The sequence below is a fragment of the Pseudorasbora parva genome, chromosome 10 (genome assembly GCF_024679245.1).
Source record: "Pseudorasbora parva isolate DD20220531a chromosome 10, ASM2467924v1, whole genome shotgun sequence".
Lineage (NCBI taxonomy): Eukaryota > Metazoa > Chordata > Actinopteri > Cypriniformes > Gobionidae > Pseudorasbora > Pseudorasbora parva.
Window position 1 is genome coordinate 33,523,840 of NC_090181.1, and position 21,948 is coordinate 33,545,787.

Genomic DNA, 21,948 nt, shown 5'->3' on the forward strand with positions numbered 1-21,948 from the left:
ACTAATACTTTTGCTCATAAGATTTTATTCAGTTTTTGTTCATTATTAAATTATTCATTTAACATCGTTATCCAAATCAGAACAGAACATTCTGCAAAATGCAACCTGATTTTCTGCTTAGTTTATTGTGGACTAATGATCGATCGGTTGTTTTTCTGTTTTTAAAGGCCATCTCCCTGGAGTCCCATTTACTGGATGCCTACTGGCACAGACACCGCATCTACCTGCTGAGAAACGACCCCGATAGAGCTCTGGACGATCTGAACTTCATCGTTAAGAACAACAAGAAGCATGCAGGTGTGCGCATGAGTCCACTTTCATTACCAGACAGCAAGAGAGACAAGAAACTGATACAATACTTGTGAATGCTGTCTGACCTCTATATTGGGCAAAACAGAACCTGTACGGTTAAAGGGCATGTATCAAAACAAGATTGTCCTTTCTTTTTTGAACTAAAAGTATTTGGTGTATTAATATAGAAATCTCCAACGTTAGCAATGCTAAGCTTCCTCCCCTGTTCGCATAGATCAAAGTAAGCTGGAAGTTCATTCAGAACAGGGTTATCAATCAATCAATCAATCAATCAATCAATCAATCAACTTTATTTATATAGTGATTTTACAATGATGATTTTTTTCAAAGCAGCTTCACAGTGTTAAACAGGACAATATTGCAACAAATTTGATTTGGCTGTACAGTCGTGGAGAAAACAGTGATGTTATCAGCTTATTTTAATTTATCATATAGCGACAATGTTGCCAGATCAGTATTATAGTTTATAGAATTAAATAAGACCTAATTAATTTTATTTGTATATTTAGTTGAATAACTGGGATTATAAATTGTGTCCCCAACTGAGCAAGCCAAAGGCAACAGTGGCAAAGAACCAAAACTCCATCAGGGCATGATGGAGAAAAATAAACCTTGGGAGAAACCAGACTCAGTCGGGGTGCCATGTTCTCCTCTGGCCTGAGACATGGGAGGAGCGAGCAAGACCGGGGATGTGATTGCGAATGATCATCAATTGCGAGTCACACTGGTCTTGAGTCCTCTCATGAGGGAGCTCGGAGGCATATATGGAGAGCGACAGCAATGAAGGACGAGAGAGGACCAGGCCTGGACTTTACGTTGAGTTGTTTGTTTTATTATGTGTGTGCAGGCAGTCGTCCATAAGGGGCTGCCCGCGTTACTTTCGTTTTGTTTATTATTTATTAAAGTCTTTGTTGAACGTTCGCTGGTCCCCGCCTTCTTCCTTCCCATCTATGAACTCCTTTACATTGGTGCCGAAACCCACGAGGAAGGAGAGACATGCTGTCGAAGAGTCCTTGCGGCTGAGGGGGATCGATGTGCTGAGGAGTTCGGGCAGCGCGGATAGAGAAGGACCGCGAGTGGCTGCCCGAGGCGGTGGTGCTGGAGTGAGTGAAGACCGGTGGGACGGAGAGCTCGCTGCCGTGCCCCCGGGTCGAGGTGGGGTGGTGGCCGCCCTGGAGGGAGCGGAGGAGTCGCCGGTGTTCGCCGTGGGCCGAAGCCTGCTGCCGTCCGCCATGGTGGGGAGGAGCAGGGAGCACAGGACTCTCTGTCGACTGCCCTCAATCGAAGGAGCCACCTCCGGTCGCCAGGGGGCAGAGGAAGATCGGTCCATCCACCGGGCGTCCAGCACCATTGCATGGCACCGCGAGGAAGAGCCTCTCGGCTGGTGAGGACCGAGCAGCAATGTGTCCGGGATCCGGACCAGATTTTTTTTTTTTTCCTCTCTTCACTCTCTCGTCCTGTCGCTCTGTCTCCATCTCCCACTTCTCTCGTCTCATCTGTCCATACCCCAGATGCGTGAGACGTGGAGAATGGGCCCCCCGGGGGGGAGTAGGCACCATCTTGGGTGTACCCCCCGGCCTGTGAGTGGTGATGGGGGTATGTGGCGAGGTGGAGAGACATGGGAGGAGGGAGCAAGACCGGGGACGTGATTGCGAAAGAGCGTCACCTGCGAGCCACACCGGTCTCGAGTCCTCTCATGAGGGAGCTCGGAGGCATATAAGGAGAGCGACACCAGTAAAGGATGAGAGAGGACCAGGCCTGGACTTTACGTTGAGTTTTTTTAATGTTTTATTATGTGTGTGCAGGCAGTCGTCCGTAAAGGGCTGGCCGCGTTACTTTCGTTTTTTATTATTATTTATTAAAGTCTTTGTTGAACGTTCGCCGGTTCCCGCCTCCTTCCTTCCCATCTATGAACTCCGTTACACTGAGACTGCCCACATTTATAATATGGCTACGTTCACATTGTCACCCACATTTATTTAAAGGTGTTAGTCTTGAAATGTCCCATTAGCACTACAACTTACCATAGCCTCTCTATAGTTCATATTCACAGTCCATATTCTCTTACCAGTAACCACAGCAATAGTAACCAAAGTAATATCAAAGATGGGACATCCATGAAAATGAGAAGTATTTTCACTTTTGACATGACAAGACTCCAATCGAGCCACAAGTTAATTTGTCAAATCTTCATTAAACTAAAGCAGTTCTTCTATCTGGGTAGAGAGCAGAGCATTTGAGTTGTGCATAGAACACAAAACTAATGGGAGCAGCTCTGTTGTAGAACAATGACTGGATCTAAAACCATCAGGTGATGCACAGCTCATATCTCCATCACTGTAAGTTACCAAAACCACAAATTAAAACCCCGCAACACACAGACGCATTTGTGCAGAGTAACTTTCTTGCACTGTATGAAGTGACAACTATAGTTGTCCAGTCTGCTTCTGTTCACACAGCGAGGAGTTTTCTGAAAATGTGGGTGATTGAGTTTGATTATAGAATGTGGTTGTCACTCTAATAAATAACTTGGACTGTGTGAACACAACCATATTAGGGACGCAAATACAGGACTTTAATGATTAACTGTATTCTGCTGCTGTGTGAAAAATTTGCATTATATTACTGTATAAATGCTTCTTTAGTATTTGGCAGCTTTCCCCAGACTGCAGAAAAGCCTACAATTTAATTTATTTTAAAATCAGAGCGAGGATGTAAAATTACCTTGTAAAAGTAAATTATTATATTTTCTGGTGCACAATACTTTCTTCAGAACAAAGTAAGCTGATGACTGATGCCAATTGTGTTCCAGACGCCTTCATGTCTAGAGCAGAAATCTACAAACAAAGAGGGGAACCTGCACTGGCTGCATTCAGCTACACCCAAGCCATCAAAGTCAAGCCAGATGATGCAGAGATCTACTTTAAAAGAGCAAAGATGTATGAGGAGATGGAGGAGATACTGCTGGCCATGGAGGACTATGCCAAAGTGAGCCCTATTAAACAATATAAATAGATTTGAATGTCTAGAAGGAAATACCAGTGCTTGCAAGTTGATGATGATAATAGGCTAATCACAATTAACTATGCAAATATTTCTGACATTTACTCATATTTTCAACATTAATCATCATAATTGTTGTAATTTCCTTAAAGGGGTCATCTAATGAGGAATTACATTTTCTTTGATTTTCTTATGAAAATACGAAAATATTCTGTAACTTTCTGAAGTCTCCCTAATTCTCCCAATACAACATTGAAACTGAATCTGAAATGTAATCTTTGTAAACAATGAATCTGAGTTCTGAAAGTTAAAGTATTTTTTCATAGTGCAATATTCTCTCTTATCTTTTATAAACGCCAACCACATTTACAAGGCAGCAAAGCCTATTCGATGTCCAGAAATTTGACATAAAAAAATAACACAATAAGATAACATAAGATGGACAGTTTCATTTTCTTTGTTTTTATTTTTATTTTTTTATTTTTTATTTGTTATGCTTTTATATTCTAACCTGTTAAGCACTGAGCTACATTTTATACAGTATATGAAAGGTGCTGTACAAATTAAATGTATTATAAAATAATAATAATTATTATTATTATTAATAAAGTGTATTATATTATTTTCAAGCATCAAAAAATACCTTTAATTGTTGCTGAACTATTGAACAACGGTTCCTGGTTGTGTGTAACACCTGCATATTGCCAGGTTATTCAGCACACTGCAGCATGAATCTGTCAGAAAGGGATACAGGCTTCGTAAAAAAGGCTGTGTTTAAAGGATGGAAGAGTTAAAATCATCCTGAGTGAGAGAACTGCAATGTAAAGGGGATGTTTCGTAAATGCACAGCACCAAAAACAAGCCACTTAATGGTCCATTTAATTCTAGGGCTCAGAGGGAAGGTGGGAAATGGTTTTGAAAAAAAATGAATGGCCTTGTTTCAAGCATTGTAAGAAGTCTTTCTGAATTATTGCATGCACACTTAAGGACTATGTTTGTTTTGTTTTAGTTTTGGTGGACAGAATTAGTCAGTTTCACTGTTGGCAGGCAAATCATGCACTTTAAATATAAATACAAGATTTGTTTGAGTTCACAAATGCATGCTGATAATGTTGATCATAGAAAATAGCTTCATAATTATTGCCTTAATGATTGCAGTATACATGGAACAAATGGAAGATTTCAAAATAAGCCCTTTTTGACCACCAGACTTTCACCATCGACTCAACAAGGACAGATGCAATAATGGCCCATGGAATACAGCACTTCAACAGCTCCAAATGGATGGTGGCCTTGGAAGACTTCACCTTACTGCTAAAACAAGAACCTGGGAATGCTATTGCCAGGTCAGTGTAATAATGAGGTTTATATACCTCATTTAGCATGCTTAAAGGTCCCATGACACGAAATGCTAATTTTTTGAGGTTTTCAAAATAATTAATGGGAGTTCCCCTAGCCTAAATATAGTCTCCAAAAGGCTAGACATTTTGATTGGTGTAAACGGAGTTCTAGCTGTCTTTTTCTGCCTTTGAGAAAATGACAGCCCAGACGAGCTGATCTTGAATTCTCCTGTTATGACGTCATAACAGGAAAGGTTTCCTCCCCTTCCTCTGCTTTGCCTGCCCAGAATATTAGTAGAGAATGGATTCAGTTTATCAGACGTTACCATATGAATTCACCAGCACCGCCACGAACAGTGAGTAACAGTGTTCATTAATACCTGATCTGGGATCAGTGATTTCAGATATGTAGCTAATCATTAGCTTCACACAGACTTTCTACTTAAAGGCCTTTGCTCACTGAGTCCGTAATTCGCATGCGAAATTTGCGCAAGTCAAAAAATAAATTCGACCTCACGTTATGTCAATCACGCTTGACAAAACATTTTTCCGTCAAAAAGAAAATCGGAACAGGTTCGATTTTCTGCCTTTTTTGCATCCATAAAAACGCATTTTGAGAGACGTTTTGACAACTCAGAGCCACCATACATATTATTCTAGCAAAAATACTACAAATATTATTATATCACAGCTATAATTATAGCACATCAAGTCTCTTTAAAGCTGTGTGGGTGTGTGCGATCGGATCCAAAGACATACTGCCAGCCTGTGTTCGGGATCAATTGATTCAAGGAAATATGTGGTCTCCTTTTTAATATGTGGCTTCAATATCCCTAGCAAAGCATCAAACTGAGCCACTGACACTGAATCTTTGAATTGGTCGGTCTGGATAATCCCGCTTGATAGGAGGGGAAACTCTCCTCTCTATGCAATCGCAGGAGTGGATGAACACAATATCTCCTCAGGACAAACAAATCATCCTCACTAGACGTCACTTTGTCTTGTTTTGCATTTTTTCCCCTGTAACGCATTCATTAATACACATCGGACTCAGTGTGCAAGGTCTCTGTGCGTGACAAATTTTTCGGATCACGAATACGAAAAAACGCATGCGAAAATGTCGGACTCGGTGTGCAAAGACCTTAAATAATTTAATACTGTCAGTCCCGCCGTTGGCTGTCTTGATGCATCAGTGAATCAAGCCAGTGACTAAAACCATCAACTTCACATCGTTTCTGTTAGTAGCATGAAACAAATCTGTTATTTAAATGATTAAAATACAGAGAACGATCAAATAACACTCTTTATAATGTTCAGATCTGTCAATCACACGCATATCTGCAGTGCACACTTGTCCAAACTGCCGTTTGAATGACGCTGTTAACAGAAGCGCTTACTGTATTCATGTCGTCGATGTTGTGTTTGTTGTTAGCTGTGGTGAAAGCATTTTGTGAGAGAAATAATGTTGCAAACGTCACTCATGTTTATTCAGAGCTCTCAGATACAAACAAAATAAACTTGCGCTCTCAACAACTCGGTACAATAACACTTCCTTAGCAATCTTTCCCCAGCTCTCCGTCTCTGACGCTGACCTTCTCTCTGGACTGGCAGTGCTGCACCTGCTGCTGCTCAGTGCTCACGCCTCACTAAGCCACGCCTATTACACGCATGTAATCTCATTTTAAATGCAAAGATGTCATCCAAACACAACAGTGGGTGTTTTCACTGAAGTCTCACAGCAGACACGCCCCTTGAAACAGAGCATTCAAGTAAGCTTATATCAGTATAGAAAAAATGCCTTTTATTTCTAAATTATGACATTTTTTATGTAAAACCATACAAACAATATATGTACACCTCAGGAACATTATAAAATAATACAAAAATCCATGCCATGGGAACTTTAAAGTGTGTTCACCTTTTTTTTAACCCACTGTATTGATAGTGTTAGTAGAGAACAATTTTTACTCTTTCCCAAGTGGGTGGCTCAGTGAAGTGAGGGAGATCCCACCTCCACTATATTAGATGCTGTTTTTAAAATGCAGCGCAATGGTAACTACAAAAGGCAGAATTGCAGCACCGGCAGTTACTATATTGCGCCAGAATGCCCACCACAGACCAGCTGATTGGTGGAGAGGAGACCGAGAGTTAAAGCCAATCAGTATATGAAGATGATAAGGAAGCCATGATGGACAGAGGTCAATGGGCAAATTTGGCCAGGATGTAGGGGTTACACCCCTTCACATTTTCCATAGGACATCATGTATTTTTTTATGACCACAGAGAGTCAGGTCCTCGGTTTAATCCGAAGGACAGTGCGTGTTACAGTACAGTGTCCCCATCACTATACTGGGGTGTTAGGACCCAAACAGACCACAGGTTGAGTTCCCACTGCTGGCCTCACTTCTCCACCTCTTCCAGCAGCAACCTGGATTTCCTAGGAGGTCTCCCATCCAGGTACTAACCAGGCTCAGCCCTGCTTAGCTTCAGTGGGAAACCAATCTTGGGTTACAGGGTGATATGGCTGCTGGCAATCAAGTGATAAACTGTGCAAGTCGCATGATCCACGATTTAATCGGATAGCACCATTTCTTCCAAATCCATTCCGATTTGACTCTTTGAATTACTGTGTGTGTGTTATTATAGTCATGTGGGGGATCTGTAGCTGAACCATGTACCATAAACCATGTCACAACTATGTAGCTAAACTATGACGAGGTAAACTGTCAACCCAGCACCCTTATTATAAATTACCTTGCAGCTACGAACACTGTAGAAATATGGCAGAAATGTATTTATTAAAAATGTTGCTGTTATTATATAAAATATTGGGAAATATAAATCTCTTTCACAAAGGTTGTTTTTGTAGTTTCTAACAGTTTGCCCTATTTTTATTACAAATTGTATAGTTTCTTATTATATATTTTAGAAACCATATCTATGGTAACAAGGAGCATGGTTTAACCTGTGACTACCATGATCTTACTCATAGTTGCTTTTTGAATCATTCTAATGAATTTTATTTGAAGTACAGTATTGTTCAAAATAATAGCAGTACAATGTGACTAACCAGAATAATTAAGGTTTTTAGTATATTTTTTATTGCTACGTGGCAAACAAGTTACCAGTAGGTTCAGTAGATTGTCAGAAAACAAACAAGACCCAGCATTCATGATATGCACGCTCTTAAGGCTGTGCAATTGGGCAATTAGTTGAAAGGGGTGTGTTCAAAAAAATAGCAGTGTCTACCTTTGACTGTACAAACTCAAAACTATTTTGTACAAACATTTTTTTTCTTCTGGGATTTAGCAATCCTGTGAATCACTAAACTAATATTTAGTTGTATGACCACAGTTTTTTAAAACTGCTTGACATCTGTGTGGCATGGAGTCAACCAACTTGTGGCACCTCTCAGCTGTTATTCCACTCCATGATTCTTTAACAACATTCCACAATTCATTCACATTTCTTGGTTTTGCTTCAGAAACAGCATTTTTGATATCACACCACAAGTTCTCAATTGGATTAAGGTCTGGAGATTGGGCTGGCCACTCCATTGGTTTGGAACCAAGACTTTGCCCGTTTACTATAGTGTGTTTTGGGTCATTGTCTTGTTGAAACAACCATTTCAAGGGCATGTCCTCTTCAGCATAGGGCAACATGACCTCTTCAAGTATTTTAACATATTCAAACTGATCCATGATCCCTGGTATGCGATAAATAGGCCCAACACCATAGTAGGAGAAACATGCCCATATCATGATGCTTGCACCTCCATGCTTCACTGTCTTCACTGTGTACTGTGGCTTGAATTCAGAGTTTGGGGGTTGTCTCACAAACTGCCTGTGGCCCTTGGACCCAAAAAGAACAATTTTACTCTCATCAGTCCACAAAATGTTCCTCCATTTCTCTTTAGGCCAGTTGATGTGTTCTTTGGCAAATTGTAACCTCTTCTGCACATGCCTTTTTTTTAACAGAGGGACTTTGCGGGGGATTCTTGAAAATAGATTAGCTTCACACAGACGTCTTCTAACTGTCACAGTACTTACAGGTAACTCCAGACTGTCTTTGATCATCCTGGAGGTGATCATTGGCTGAGCCTTTGCCATTCTGGTTATTCTTCTATCCATTTTGATGGTTGTCTTCCGTTTTCTTCCACGTCTCTCTGGTTTTGCTCTCCATTTTAAGGCATTGGAGATCATTTTAGCTGAACAGCCTGTAACAACAACGACTCCTGAGTTTAATGTCTCGGGGAATAATTAACTCAAAAGGGATTTAATATTCAATATTCATGAATTTATGAATATGATTTGCCAGTTGTTCATTACGTATTAAAATTTTCCGATAGGGAAAATTGTTTAATTAAATACAAGTAACCCTTTATAAAATTGCTTGAAATTATCCTACTAAGTTTGTCCTGCAAATTAGTTATAGACTTTTCAAATCAATTCTCAATAATGGATTACTGCTTTACGAGCGCATGAGAAACATTAACTTTACTGATCAGGACAAGTTCAATATTTCAAATGGTCATACAGTTTACTTTACTAACATAGTAGCATAAGCAGTTAGGTAACGTTTAGATCGCAAGTTTCATTGACTTTGTGTATGTGGCAGAATAACAGATTCAACTCATTAAATGTCTTTTGAAGGTTTAATAAACACAGACTAAAAATAACACTACAATTCACGCAGAAAGTACATACTAAATATGCATCAAGAGAGTAGAAGTATAGATATTAACGAAAGAATACATAAAAGAGAATAATGAATAGACTGAAGTTAGAGAGAGATAAAAGAGAGAGAGAGAGACAAAGAGAGAGAGGGAGAGAGAGAGACAAAGAGAGTGGGGGAGGGTAAGAAACAGCTTTCCTTCTGTTCAACCAAATACGACCTTCACGGAGTTAATTTATCCCAACGGGAGAATAACACACCCTCTTTACAGCAGTAAGAAATAGAATACTTGCATTCTTTTTGGTTTCGTTTTGGCTTCTCGCTTGTGTGCGTATGTGTCTCTGCGTGTTCAAATGTCCTGCATGTCCGGCGGTCCTTTCCGAGGTTGGGAGGGAAGCGGCTGTTTGCTTTAGCGATGCTTCGTGTTCTTGAAGATCGGATTGTAGAAGAGAAGATTTTTGGAAGAGATGAGGCCTGCTTGGAGGGCCTGCATTGGTGGCATGGCTTAAGTGCCAGCCCCCCCCCCCCCCGTGGGTGTTGGCTCCCACAGGAGAGAGTTGAAGAAGTAAGAGCCAGAGAGTTTCGGAGAAGAGAAGAGAAGAGAGAGGGAGGGCATCCGAGCACCTCTTTTAAGGTCTGGGAGTAGTCCCACCCTCTGGGGTTAAACTTAACCAATGAGAGTGTTGGGATTTCCCGGCGGGAAATTCCTCAGCAGATTTATGGCTCTTTGTTTGAAGGTTCGACTCAGTGGGTCTCTGAGTCTTCATACTATAATTAATGCAACAAACACACACTGCATTTTCTGAATAAGTGATATACATGGAAGTGTAAGTCGTGAAGTGAGCATTAATTTGATAGGAGACATGACATATATGAGGTTATCTGAACTAGTAATTTGTTAAGACAAAGATAAAAATATGCAAAATACCATACAGAATAAACATTTTACAAGACAGTTATGTGTTTACATATAATGTCCTGGGGTGCATGTTCATTTATAGATGGTTTGTCTATAATTTGAGGCAAAAGCTCTGTGTCTTTGTGTCTGAAACTTCATGTGGCCAAATTCCTTTCGGGGCCATAAAAACACCTTATCAGATGGTTTCCAGGGTGACTGAAGAATCTCCTTCTGCTGTGTTGGGGGAAGGTCTGCTAGTGAGCACACTTTCAAAACATATTTGTTAAATGTAACTGGCGATTGTGTGTTTGATTCGCCTGAGTCGCTACATAATCCCCCCTTTCGCTAGTTGTTGTCCCTCCTATGGACAACAACGAGCGATATCAAAGATTCAGGAAGATCAGACACACCATAGCCATGTTAGGCTCCAGTTGTTTGTGTCTCCTGAAGTGATGGTCGTTCCACGGCAGATAAGGCAGACAGTAGCCAGTTCAGGTCTCTGGGCTTGTGCAGCAGGTGTCGAGGCAGCAGGTGCCCTGACGGTGCGTCACCTGTCATCCAGAAGTCCGTTTGTGTGGTGCAGGTGTGCTGTGGGCTTTCTGCAGCCCTGGGTGGAACCATGTTCCTCGCAATGGCCAGTCAGTCCTTTAGGTCTCCTGCCTAGGAAGATGGACTGCATCTTGACACTTTTATGTCCTATGCTGACTAGGAACTTTTCAGAGGGTGCCTCGCATTGTGGCCAGGCTGGGTGCCTTCTGGTGATCCACTTTGGTTTCTCTGTTTCAAAGTTCAAAGTCATTGGGGTTTTGAGAATCCCTTCAGAGGCGGCCTTGTGTTCGTTTAAGGCCTTCTTTCTCAAATCACATGCATGACATAGTGTGGGGCTTGGCAGTATTGCCTACAAGGTGACTAACTGGTGTTGGAGGAGAAGGTTCTTGAAGCTGGTGTAAGGTTAGGCAGAGGGCTTGGGCTCCTCCCCCCCTTTGGGTTTGTGTGCAGGGCTGGAGGAGCTTGCGCTGCTGATGTGAAGTTCAGGAGAGTACGTCTTTCTTTTGAGGATTCATTTGCAGTTGGTGATCAGCAGTCCAGGTTGCTCTCTCAGTGCGATGCCCGAGGTTGGACCCGGTGTGATGATGTCTGGTGGTGGCTGGCCTCTGATTGTCTGGAGGCACAGGAGCATGATCACGGCCGCGTTTCTTAGGCATTTCCAGATCTGTTGCATGGCCTCAGTAGTGAAGTGGATGCCTCTGTCTGAGTTGATTCTCAGTGGCAATCTTGACAGGAAAAAGATGTGATTCATCAGGTGGTATGCCGTGGTCTGGGCGGTGTCGTTGGGTGCTGGTTGACACTCCACCCACTTGGTAAACTGGCACACCACTGTGAGAAAGTACTTTTTGCCTTTTGTGGACCTGGGCAGGGGTTCTACCCGGTCGATTTGTAGGTTTGACCATGGGAACGTGGTCCCTCTGTGTTGCAGTGGGGCTCTGTGGTTCGGGTTTGCTGGTTGGAACCGGCAGCGAACTAGCCATTCTCTAACATACTCTGCCGCATCTTGATGCATCCCAGGCCCATATGCCACCTGTTTCAGTGTGTCATACGTGGCTCTGGTGCCGTGGTGTCCAGCACATGGTGTGTTGTGGGCGTACATTAGCATCACCCCCCTTTGCGACCGTGGCACTACAAGCTGTGGCGCTGTGTTGCCATCGGGTGCACACCAGAGAATGTTGTCCATAATACGCATCATGTGTCTGGAGTTATGTAGATGCTTGTGGCTAGAGTCATCAATGAGCTCAGAGTCAGTGATAGGGTGGTTGGAGGGGTCTGAGAGGTGGTCAAGAATTGTCTTTATTGCAGTGTCAGAGGTTTGCATATCCGCAATATCGTTGTTGGAAATTTGCGGAGTTAGCGATAGCAGCTGCAAGGCCGGCATTGTAGCCGGTGTCGATCGCTTGCTGTAGGTTAGCACTGCAACAATGGGGCTGGATGTGGGGTGCGGGGGTGCCCACATGTCGCCGTGTGGTGTGTTTTTACTGATTGTATTGCACAGTGGTAGACTTTTTGTTGAGTTGTCTGCCCACAGTGCAGGGATACTGTTCGTTGTGACAATGTCATTCAGCTGTAGGTCATTCATGACCTGGGGGCAGAAGGCATCAGAGTCTTTGGATAGCTGAAATGTGCAAATTAGCGAATTTGAACTTGCCTTTGGGGCTGAAGCTGTGTTGTCACAGTGTGCTGCAGGGGGTCCTGTGGCCTTTGTGACCTGGCAGTCTGGCTCTGTGGGAGTTCCCGTGACCTCTGTGACTTGACAGTCTTGCTCAGACGATGTGTGTGTCTGAAGGGGCAGAGGGTCACGCACTTGAGCCCAGACTTTCAGCTGTTTGAAGTCCAGTACGGGTTCGAAGCGGTCCAGCAGGTCTTTTCCGATGAGAAACGGATAAGTGTTCATAGGGGAGATATAGACTGGGTGTATCAGCCTCATAGGTCCAATTGTCAGGTGGATGGAAGCTACGTGCTTGAGCTGGATGTCGTTTTGGCTATACGACTGCACATTTAGCTTACAAGTGTGAAGGTTAAGGGTGCGATTTTTCCTCTGTGCTTCAAATCTGAGTCTTTCAAACAGTTGGGCGGATATAAGCGTGAGGTCGGAGCCAGTGTCAACTAGGGCTTCGAGCTTAAATTCCCTTTCTATAGTGATAGTCAGATAGAGTTTTCGGGCCATCCCCTTCTCGATTAGGTTTCCCAGGAGTCTTGGTGTGGGGACCTGTGTGTTGCTTGATAAGCCGTCTGGATATGTGTCAAGTGTCTCATTATGCGTGCAAACAATCAAAACAGCGCTTTTTGGTACGCTGGGCTGCGCCATGATACTGTCTTGATTAGAGGCTGTTGCTGTCAGCTGTCGTGTGGGTGTGCTGCTGACATGTGGGGGTGCAACAGTTAGTACACTAGTCCGTGGTTGGGGAACAGTGTTCAGGGTGGATGATTCAGTTGCAGGAAGGGCGGGAAGGTTGATTTCAGGTATCATGTCTAGTCGTGCTGTACCTGGTCCGTCCTTCTTGTCTTCCTTGTGAGGTTTCTGTCGGAGGAGCTCTTTTAGGATCTTTATGAGCTCTGTAACTTCAGAAGCAGCTACACTTTCTTTGCCAGACATGGGTTCAGGTCTGGGCCTACCATTGTCCCGTCGAGAGTGGCCTCTTCGCTGGCTTTTTGGGCGAGGCGGGTCCCAGGATCCTTCAGAGCGATCGCTCTGGTACCGTGGACGGTCGCCATTATGACCACGCTGCCCTCTGCTGGCTTGGAGTGGTTTGGACTCTCTGTTGAGGGGTCGGTACCTGTGGTTCTGTTTGGCGCCCTCTAGGGTTAGCTCTGGGTGGTGCACAGAGACAGGGCAGATGGTGGGCTGTTTTACAGTCTTTTCAGAAATGGTTTTCTGTTTGACGTAAGCTTTGTGAGCCAAGTCTCTTAACTGTTGCGTGCCCATGCTGCGCGGACACGCCAGCACCCCCAGGTGGTAACTGATGGTAGGGTGCAGGTTTCGGAGGAAAAGAGTTTTGAAGTTGATGTCCTCCTCCATGCCTGGGTCGTTACGTGTCCCGAAGTAGGCACGTCGCAGTCTGTTATAAAAGTTCTGTGAGGTCTCACGTCGAGCTTGCTTGAGGTCCATGGCAGTGATGAACCCCTGGTCTGACTCGGGGTCGGAGTACTCACGAATTAGAGCTTGTCGTAGATGCCAGTAGTCCGCTTTGATGGCCTCTGGTTGTCGATCCAGAAAGCTGCGTACGTCACGATTAGACGTGGCCCTGAGCAGGTACAGTCTGTCCCAGTTGTTCGCGTGAGCGACAGTTTGCAAGTAAAAGTCTATGTCTTTTAAGTATGCGTGGACGTCGTGTCCTCCTGCCGGGTCTGGGCTGAAGGTAGGAATATTTCTGGCCAGCTTGTCAAGGTTCTTTGAAGCTTCGTGGCTGTTGACCTTGACTTCCTGGAAGGGCGTCCTTTCCTTTGCTGCTGACGGGGATTCGTGGAGACTGGCAGGTGATCTTTTAAACAGGGGGCTGTCGTCCCCCTTTGTAGCTCTTGCTTCGTGGCTAAAATGTGCGGAGTAACTGGTCAGGGGAAACTGTGTGTTGTGTGTTTCCCCCTTCCGGTAACGTTGCACTATAAATGATTGTCTCAGTTCTCTTTGCACCATGTCAAGTTCATTTTTGAGCTCGTGTCTTTGCTGGATGAGCTCGTCGATCTCGGCTTGTGCCGACTGCAAATGTTTTGCATAGACTTTAGCTTTAATGTCTCTGTCTTTAAGTTCATCATGGGCTCTTTCCAGGAGGGATTCGCCACGCCGAAGCTTTTCGTCGAGGTTTTTTCTGGCGTCTTTCTCTGACTGTACTCGTCGGTCGGTGTCACGACGGAGCTCCTTCAGGGTCTTTTGAAGCCTTTCTATTTCTTGTCTTTGTTCTTTGTCTGTTTCGTCGTCTTTCTCTGTGTCTAGAAGCTGATCTAGACGAAGCTGGGTGAGGGCTTGGTCTCTCCGGGCCTCCTTGGCTTGAAGCTTTAGCGTTGCTGCCTCCTGTTCCAGGTTGTCGTAGCTCCCTTCGCTTAGACGTGCCTGTGCGATGAGGACGTGGGCGAGGCTTCCGAGGATCTTGGCCACTTCCTTGTTGGAGTAGCTCTGCGTGGGGTCGTGTGTCATCAGCTGGTCTAGCTCTGTGTCCAGTTGTCCCTGGTTCGGCTGGCCCAGACTTCCTTGACTGGTGGCCGTTAGCGCTTCCAGCCATGTCGTTAGGCGATCCCACGGGACGGCGGAACTGGGTGCACGGAACATTACTGCGGACGAAAGAAACACAGCACACACACACACACAGAGAGAGAGCCAATGCAAGCTTGTTCTAAGCTAACGAGCTATCGTACGGATAGCTGGGAATTTTGGCTAACTGATTTAGACAGTTAGATAATTAGACAATTCAGACAATTAGGTGGGCGGTAGCCCTGGTTGTCACTTGGTGAACTGCTGTTCGGTTGTCCCGGGACTATCTAATTCTCCTTGGGGTCTCTTGGTGAACTGAAAGAAACACAATCGTGATAGTCCAACAGTGAGGATAGGAAAGAGCACAGTGGAAACAAACACAAGATGAATTGGTCTGTAATGAAAGGAATGTCAGCGTGCGCGCCGGGAGTGTTAGGGAAATTAATTGGCTAAATGCTCAAGATATACTAAAATTCGGCTTGTACTATGGGTTATCCCATTTAGCTCATCCTGGGGTGAATTGAGGTCGCTTACGTGGAAGATTAAATATCAAGAGCAATTTAGAAAAAGGCAAAAGTTTCTGTCAAGTAATGATAAAACAAAAAGCACTTTTGATACCGTTTGTAATTACCAGACTGAGCTTTATTCCCAATGGGAGGGGAACAGAAAAACTTTTGCAGAGAAAAATAAAAATAAAAAAATAAAAATAAAAATTTTAATAAATAAAAAAAAAAAAAATTAATTAAAATTAAAAATTAAAATGAAAAATTAAAATAAAATTATAAATAAAATAAAATAAAAGAATTAGAAGCTCAACTTAATTCAAATTAAATTCAAAGCAAGTTTAAATGAAATTTAAATAAGCCTGTAAGGAAAATCAAATAAAAGAAAGCCAATCAAAAATCTTATCCTATAACGATTAATCTCTAAGTGGGAGTTATCCAAATAAAAGAATTAATCAGAAAGGGAGTAGTGATTTAGTGTTGCGCTGACTTAACAGGGTATAACCACACGGTGGCGTCCTTCCTTCCAATTGGACTGTGTGACTTAAACCTAATTTCACTTTGAGTTAGAGGAAGTTATGTTTCTTTTTAAACTTCAAATTCGAATAAGGGTGTTTAATCAGCGAGAAAGGAGATTTGGTTGTTGCTAGAAAAATTGTATAAATGAAACTGTGTACAACAGTAAGCAATAAACAATTTATAGGCTCAAACTTATTTTGTTAAGGCAGAATCACATAACGGAGAGTGAAACTATCCGAATTTATCCACACGATGGCGCTATTGCGCCCGCCCTAGACTAGAGTTAGTTAGGCGGAAATGCTCACCAGATGGCTTTGTCTGGTTCTAGAGTCGCCCTCTGGCGGGTTGCAAGCGGCGTTGCAATTCTTGAGTCGCCCTCTGGCGGTTTGCAAGCGGCGTTGCAATTTCTGAGTCGCCTTCGCGTTTTGCAAGCGGCGTTGCAATTCTTGAGTCGCCCTCTGGCGGTTTGCAAGCGGCGTTGCAATTTCTGGGTCGCCCTGGCGTTCTGCGCTTTACTGGCTCTTGCAAATCATTTACAAATGACTCAACGAAACGGGTGAAAAACAGGAATTTATCTTCTGCCTATTCACGCATTTTACATGGACTCCAATAGACATTTATCAATATGGCTGACGGTTTTCAGCATCTCTGATTCAAATGTTTTAGGTCTCAGGTCTTTGGTTAGCTAAGCCAGACTTAAACCAGGAGTTATCGTTTATCTTAACGATATAATAATTATTCTGAGGCCCCTTATATTGTACAGGAGAGTCTCGTCCTGTCCCAATCTTCCGCACAGATAGAAACTTTTTGTAGTTCAGATCAAGCGGGATAACGCAACGTACGTGTCTACAGACATCATCAAAATCTCATTATTTTGATGGAACACATAATATATTGCTCGAGTCAAATGTATGGGTTTCCTACAATACATTTGTTTGGAAATCACGCGGATAAAACCTATTGCGCCTACGGCTGCAGGGGGTTTCGGAGATCACGCGGATTTTCGTACCGTTCATATTTTTATTAATATAATCCGGCTACTTCAACATTTCTCAGCATCTGTTTATGCTTGGGTTCGCCTTGCGCGTACCGTTCAATTCACAAAACAACACCAAAACAAAACGAAACAAAAACGCGCGTGCAGGTTATTAATACCTCAAAAATACACAATGAATAGAATATGAATATCATTCACACATACACAAACGTTTGAAACTTGCCCGCATTCTCCACCATATACATGTAACAACAACGACTCCTGAGTTTAATGTCTCGGGGAATAATTAACTCAAAAGGGATTTAATATTCAATATTCATGAATTTATGAATATGATTTGCCAGTTGTTCATTACGTATTAAAATTTTCCGATAGGGAAAATTGTTTAATTAAATACAAGTAACCCTTTATAAAATTGCTTGAAATTATCCTACTAAGTTTGTCCTGCAAATTAGTTATAGACTTTTCAAATCAATTCTCAATAATGGATTACTGCTTTACGAGCGCATGAGAAACATTAACTTTACTGATCAGGACAAGTTCAATATTTCAAATGGTCATACAGTTTACTTTACTAACATAGTAGCATAAGCAGTTAGGTAACGTTTAGATCGCAAGTTTCATTGACTTTGTGTATGTGGCAGAATAACAGATTCAACTCATTAAATGTCTTTTGAAGGTTTAATAAACACAGACTAAAAATAACACTACAATTCACGCAGAAAGTACATACTAAATATGCATCAAGAGAGTAGAAGTATAGATATTAACGAAAGAATACATAAAAGAGAATAATGAATAGACTGAAGTTAGAGAGAGATAAAAGAGAGAGAGAGAGACAAAGAGAGAGAGGGAGAGAGAGAGACAAAGAGAGTGGGGGAGGGTAAGAAACAGCTTTCCTTCTGTTCAACCAAATACGACCTTCACGGAGTTAATTTATCCCAACGGGAGAATAACACACCCTCTTTACAGCAGTAAGAAATAGAATACTTGCATTCTTTTTGGTTTCGTTTTGGCTTCTCGCTTGTGTGCGTATGTGTCTCTGCGTGTTCAAATGTCCTGCATGTCCGGCGGTCCTTTCCGAGGTTGGGAGGGAAGCGGCTGTTTGCTTTAGCGATGCTTCGTGTTCTTGAAGATCGGATTGTAGAAGAGAAGATTTTTGGAAGAGATGAGGCCTGCTTGGAGGGCCTGCATTGGTGGCATGGCTTAAGTGCCAGCCCCCCCCCCCCGTGGGTGTTGGCTCCCACAGGAGAGAGTTGAAGAAGTAAGAGCCAGAGAGTTTCGGAGAAGAGAAGAGAAGAGAGAGGGAGGGCATCCGAGCACCTCTTTTAAGGTCTGGGAGTAGTCCCACCCTCTGGGGTTAAACTTAACCAATGAGAGTGTTGGGATTTCCCGGCGGGAAATTCCTCAGCAGATTTATGGCTCTTTGTTTGAAGGTTCGACTCAGTGGGTCTCTGAGTCTTCATACTATAATTAATGCAACAAACACACACTGCATTTTCTGAATAAGTGATATACATGGAAGTGTAAGTCGTGAAGTGAGCATTAATTTGATAGGAGACATGACATATATGAGGTTATCTGAACTAGTAATTTGTTAAGACAAAGATAAAAATATGCAAAATACCATACAGAATAAACATTTTACAAGACAGTTATGTGTTTACATATAATGTCCTGGGGTGCATGTTCATTTATAGATGGTTTGTCTATAATTTGAGGCAAAAGCTCTGTGTCTTTGTGTCTGAAACTTCATGTGGCCAAATTCCTTTCGGGGCCATAAAAACACCTTATCAGATGGTTTCCAGGGTGACTGAAGAATCTCCTTCTGCTGTGTTGGGGGAAGGTCTGCTAGTGAGCACACTTTCAAAACATATTTGTTAAATGTAACTGGCGATTGTGTGTTTGATTCGCCTGAGTCGCTACAAGCCTATCATTTTTTGCACCTCTTTATAGGTTTTCTCCCCTCTAATCAACTTTTTAATCTAGGTACGCTGTTCTTCTGAACAATGTCTTGAACGACCCATTTTCCTCAGCTTTCAAATGCATGTTCAACAAGTGTTGGCTTCATCCTTAAATAGGGGCCACCTGATTCACACCTGTTTCTTCACAAAATTGATGACCACAGTGATTGAATGCCACACTGCTATTTTTTTGAACACACCCCTTTCAACTAATTCAACTAATTGCCCAATTGCACAGCCTTAAGAGCGTGCATATCATGAATGCTGGGTCTCATTTGTTTTCTGACAATCTACTGAACCTACTGGTAACTTGTTTGCCACGTAGCAATAAAAAAATATACGAAAAACCTTGATTATTCTGGTTAGTCACATTGTACTGCTATTATTTTGAACAATACTGTAAATGTTAATTCAATTAGAGCTTGATGAAATATAAATATCAGTGTCTTACATAAATTAGATGTTAACTCTTTACCAGCGTTACTGTTGTTAAAAAGATAGATTTGAAACACAAAAGAAAATATTCTGAAGAATGCTGGTAACCAAAACCATTTTGGTTAACCTTGACTTCTGTTAAACAGCAGACATTTCTCAAATGAAAAAATCCACAAAAATAAAGTCACATCGGTTTGGAATGGCATTAGGGTGAGCAGTAAATTTGGCTACTTTACTTTGCTTTACTGTCAAGTGAATTTCTATATGATTTAAAAATAATAATAATATTAATGACATATTACTGTGTCTGCAGTAAATTCAATAATATATTTCTTTATTTGTTACTGTAATTCTAATTTATTCATTTAGTTGAGGTTCGTCTTCTTCCAAATTAACTAACAGAACACCCCTTCGTTTGAAGTAAAACATTGATATTTGTAGTCATGCAGTTTGAAAAGTAGATTTTTTTTTAGATTTTCCATTACAGTATTCTCTCTATATTTATGATTCTTTGCAGTCTTTGTGCACTGCCTGTATTTACTATTTAAACAAGGTGGTATTTGACTGTTCAAGCCTAGGAGCAGACTGGGAGTGGCCATGGACGGCAGCAACATGCCCAGTGCATTATTGGTGTTAACGTTTTCCTTAACATTTTGAAAATGGAAAGACAACAGATATTTATAGTCAGGTTGCACCGATTTAATTTTAATTTTTTAAAAAATGTTTACATTTTTTGCCAGCGGTGAAACTTTTGTTTTGCACTGAATTTAAAGGGGGGGGGGGGGGGGGGGGGGGATGCTGTTTCATGCACACTGAGCTTTTTACACTGTTAAAGACATGGATTCCCATCTTAAACATGGACAAAGTTTCAAAAACTAATGTTGGACGTTTGATGGAGTATTTCTGTGTTAAAAATACTCCTTCCGGTTTCTCACAAGTTTCGGAGAGTTTTTTTCGAGTGTGGCTCGACTTGACGTGAACAGAGCGGAAGGTCCTTGTATGGGCCGTACGGGCTCTTCTCCCGGTAGGGTGCGCGCGCGTGACTAGAGCGAGAGAGGAAATGCACGCCCATAAACACTCTCAGGTGCAGATCCAGTCATCCGTGTACACGTCTGACGCGCCCTATGGTTGCGCCGCGCTCCACTTTATTCCTATGGGTGACGTCGAGCGACTTCAACGCTTCAGCACAGCATTCCGGGAAGGCAGCACTGCATTTGAACCGATTTGAACGCAGAAATGACGGGAAGCTTCACAACATCGATTCAGTCGCGTCGCAAAGTAGATCTCCACCGTTCACTGCTGTCAGGACTTTACCAAATCATACCAAAGAAGTGTGTTTTTGACGGAGCGGTCCCAGCGATAAAGGTTCGGTCCTGCTTTGGAAGCAGCCGGTGAGTAAAGCTGCTTCAAATGTCTATGCTGTTGTCGCGTGAGTAAACATCAGTAAATGACACGATCGCGTGCTTCGTCATTCAAATGTGCTAACGGACTCCATTGTTGTATAATGTATAACCAATGAGATCATCTAGGTATAACGTTATACTAGTCTGACGTGCAAAACCGTTTTGCTTGCTACTGCTAAGGTTTAGTCGCATACAATAGTCCATAAACCGAATCATGTCCTCATAAACTGCGAGTAAACACACACAAATGTTGACAGGCCACTAAATACAGTACATACCAAAGAGACGGACGTCCTGCTGTTGCTGTTTCTCCTGTTCAATTTATTTCAGCCTTTGGATCTGATTATGGATTATATTATCTGAGATCGATAGCGATGGGCTTCTCCACGCTTGAGGACGTCACCGCTTTGCGCTCGTCATTCTTTAGCTCCGCCCACACGATACGCCTCCAGCCGCTCGTTTTTTTCCGGAAAGACTCGGTACAGCCCATATTTCTTTTATAAATATAATAAAACTAAAGACTTTTCGGATATATGAAGGATGCAATACTACTCTATAGGTACTCAAGATTGACATGAGATTGACTGAAAAAGACCGAAATTGAGTGTTTCACCCCCCCCTTTAATTAAATCGTTGATGTTGATGTGTAAATCCAATTATATATTTTTATATTTTTTTCACTTAATGCAGAACATACAGAGGAAGGATCTATTCTAAGCTGGCTCAGTTTGAGAAATCTATCGAGGACTTTTCTCTAGCTGTGCACTGGGATCCCAGTAATTGGTTGGCGTTTTACCACAGAGGCTGTCTGCTGAGAGAGAGGATGCCTGACATGGCCTTAAGGGATCTCAGCACATCTGGTAATGCAAATCCTTGATATATAACACATGAAAAGTTATTTGACAGTTTCTCTATATGTGACCAGTGTTAGCAAAATAAGTCGAAATGTGCGCGGGCAAATTTCGAGCTACAGGCAAAACAAGTGAAAAATGAGATTAAACATCTAAAAGTATGTTTATTTGTACGTTTCCTGAGGAATACCTTTTCCTTGTCCATTAAAAATGATCTTACTCACACAAAGACACCTCAGACAGTGCGAGATCCGGACATACACAGAATTACAGTATTTAAAAATATCTTTCTTGGCGAGTATTCATGCAAA

The 21,948-nt window shown here is 42.4% G+C and overlaps 1 protein-coding gene and 1 pseudogene across 1 annotated transcript in view; one reads left to right on the forward strand and one right to left on the reverse strand.

The window, feature by feature from the left end:
- Positions 1–21,948, forward strand: part of ttc6 (tetratricopeptide repeat domain 6) — a 90,696-nt gene that overhangs the window by 28,149 nt on the left and 40,599 nt on the right. Inside the window, exons 12-15 of the mRNA XM_067455934.1 lie at positions 168–297; positions 3,125–3,300; positions 4,525–4,661; positions 21,477–21,646. Coding sequence (XP_067312035.1) covers positions 168–297; positions 3,125–3,300; positions 4,525–4,661; positions 21,477–21,646 — 613 coding nt within the window. The remainder of the gene's footprint in view (positions 1–167; positions 298–3,124; positions 3,301–4,524; positions 4,662–21,476; positions 21,647–21,948) is intronic.
- On the reverse strand, positions 7,071–7,187 carry LOC137091707 (5S ribosomal RNA; annotated as a pseudogene).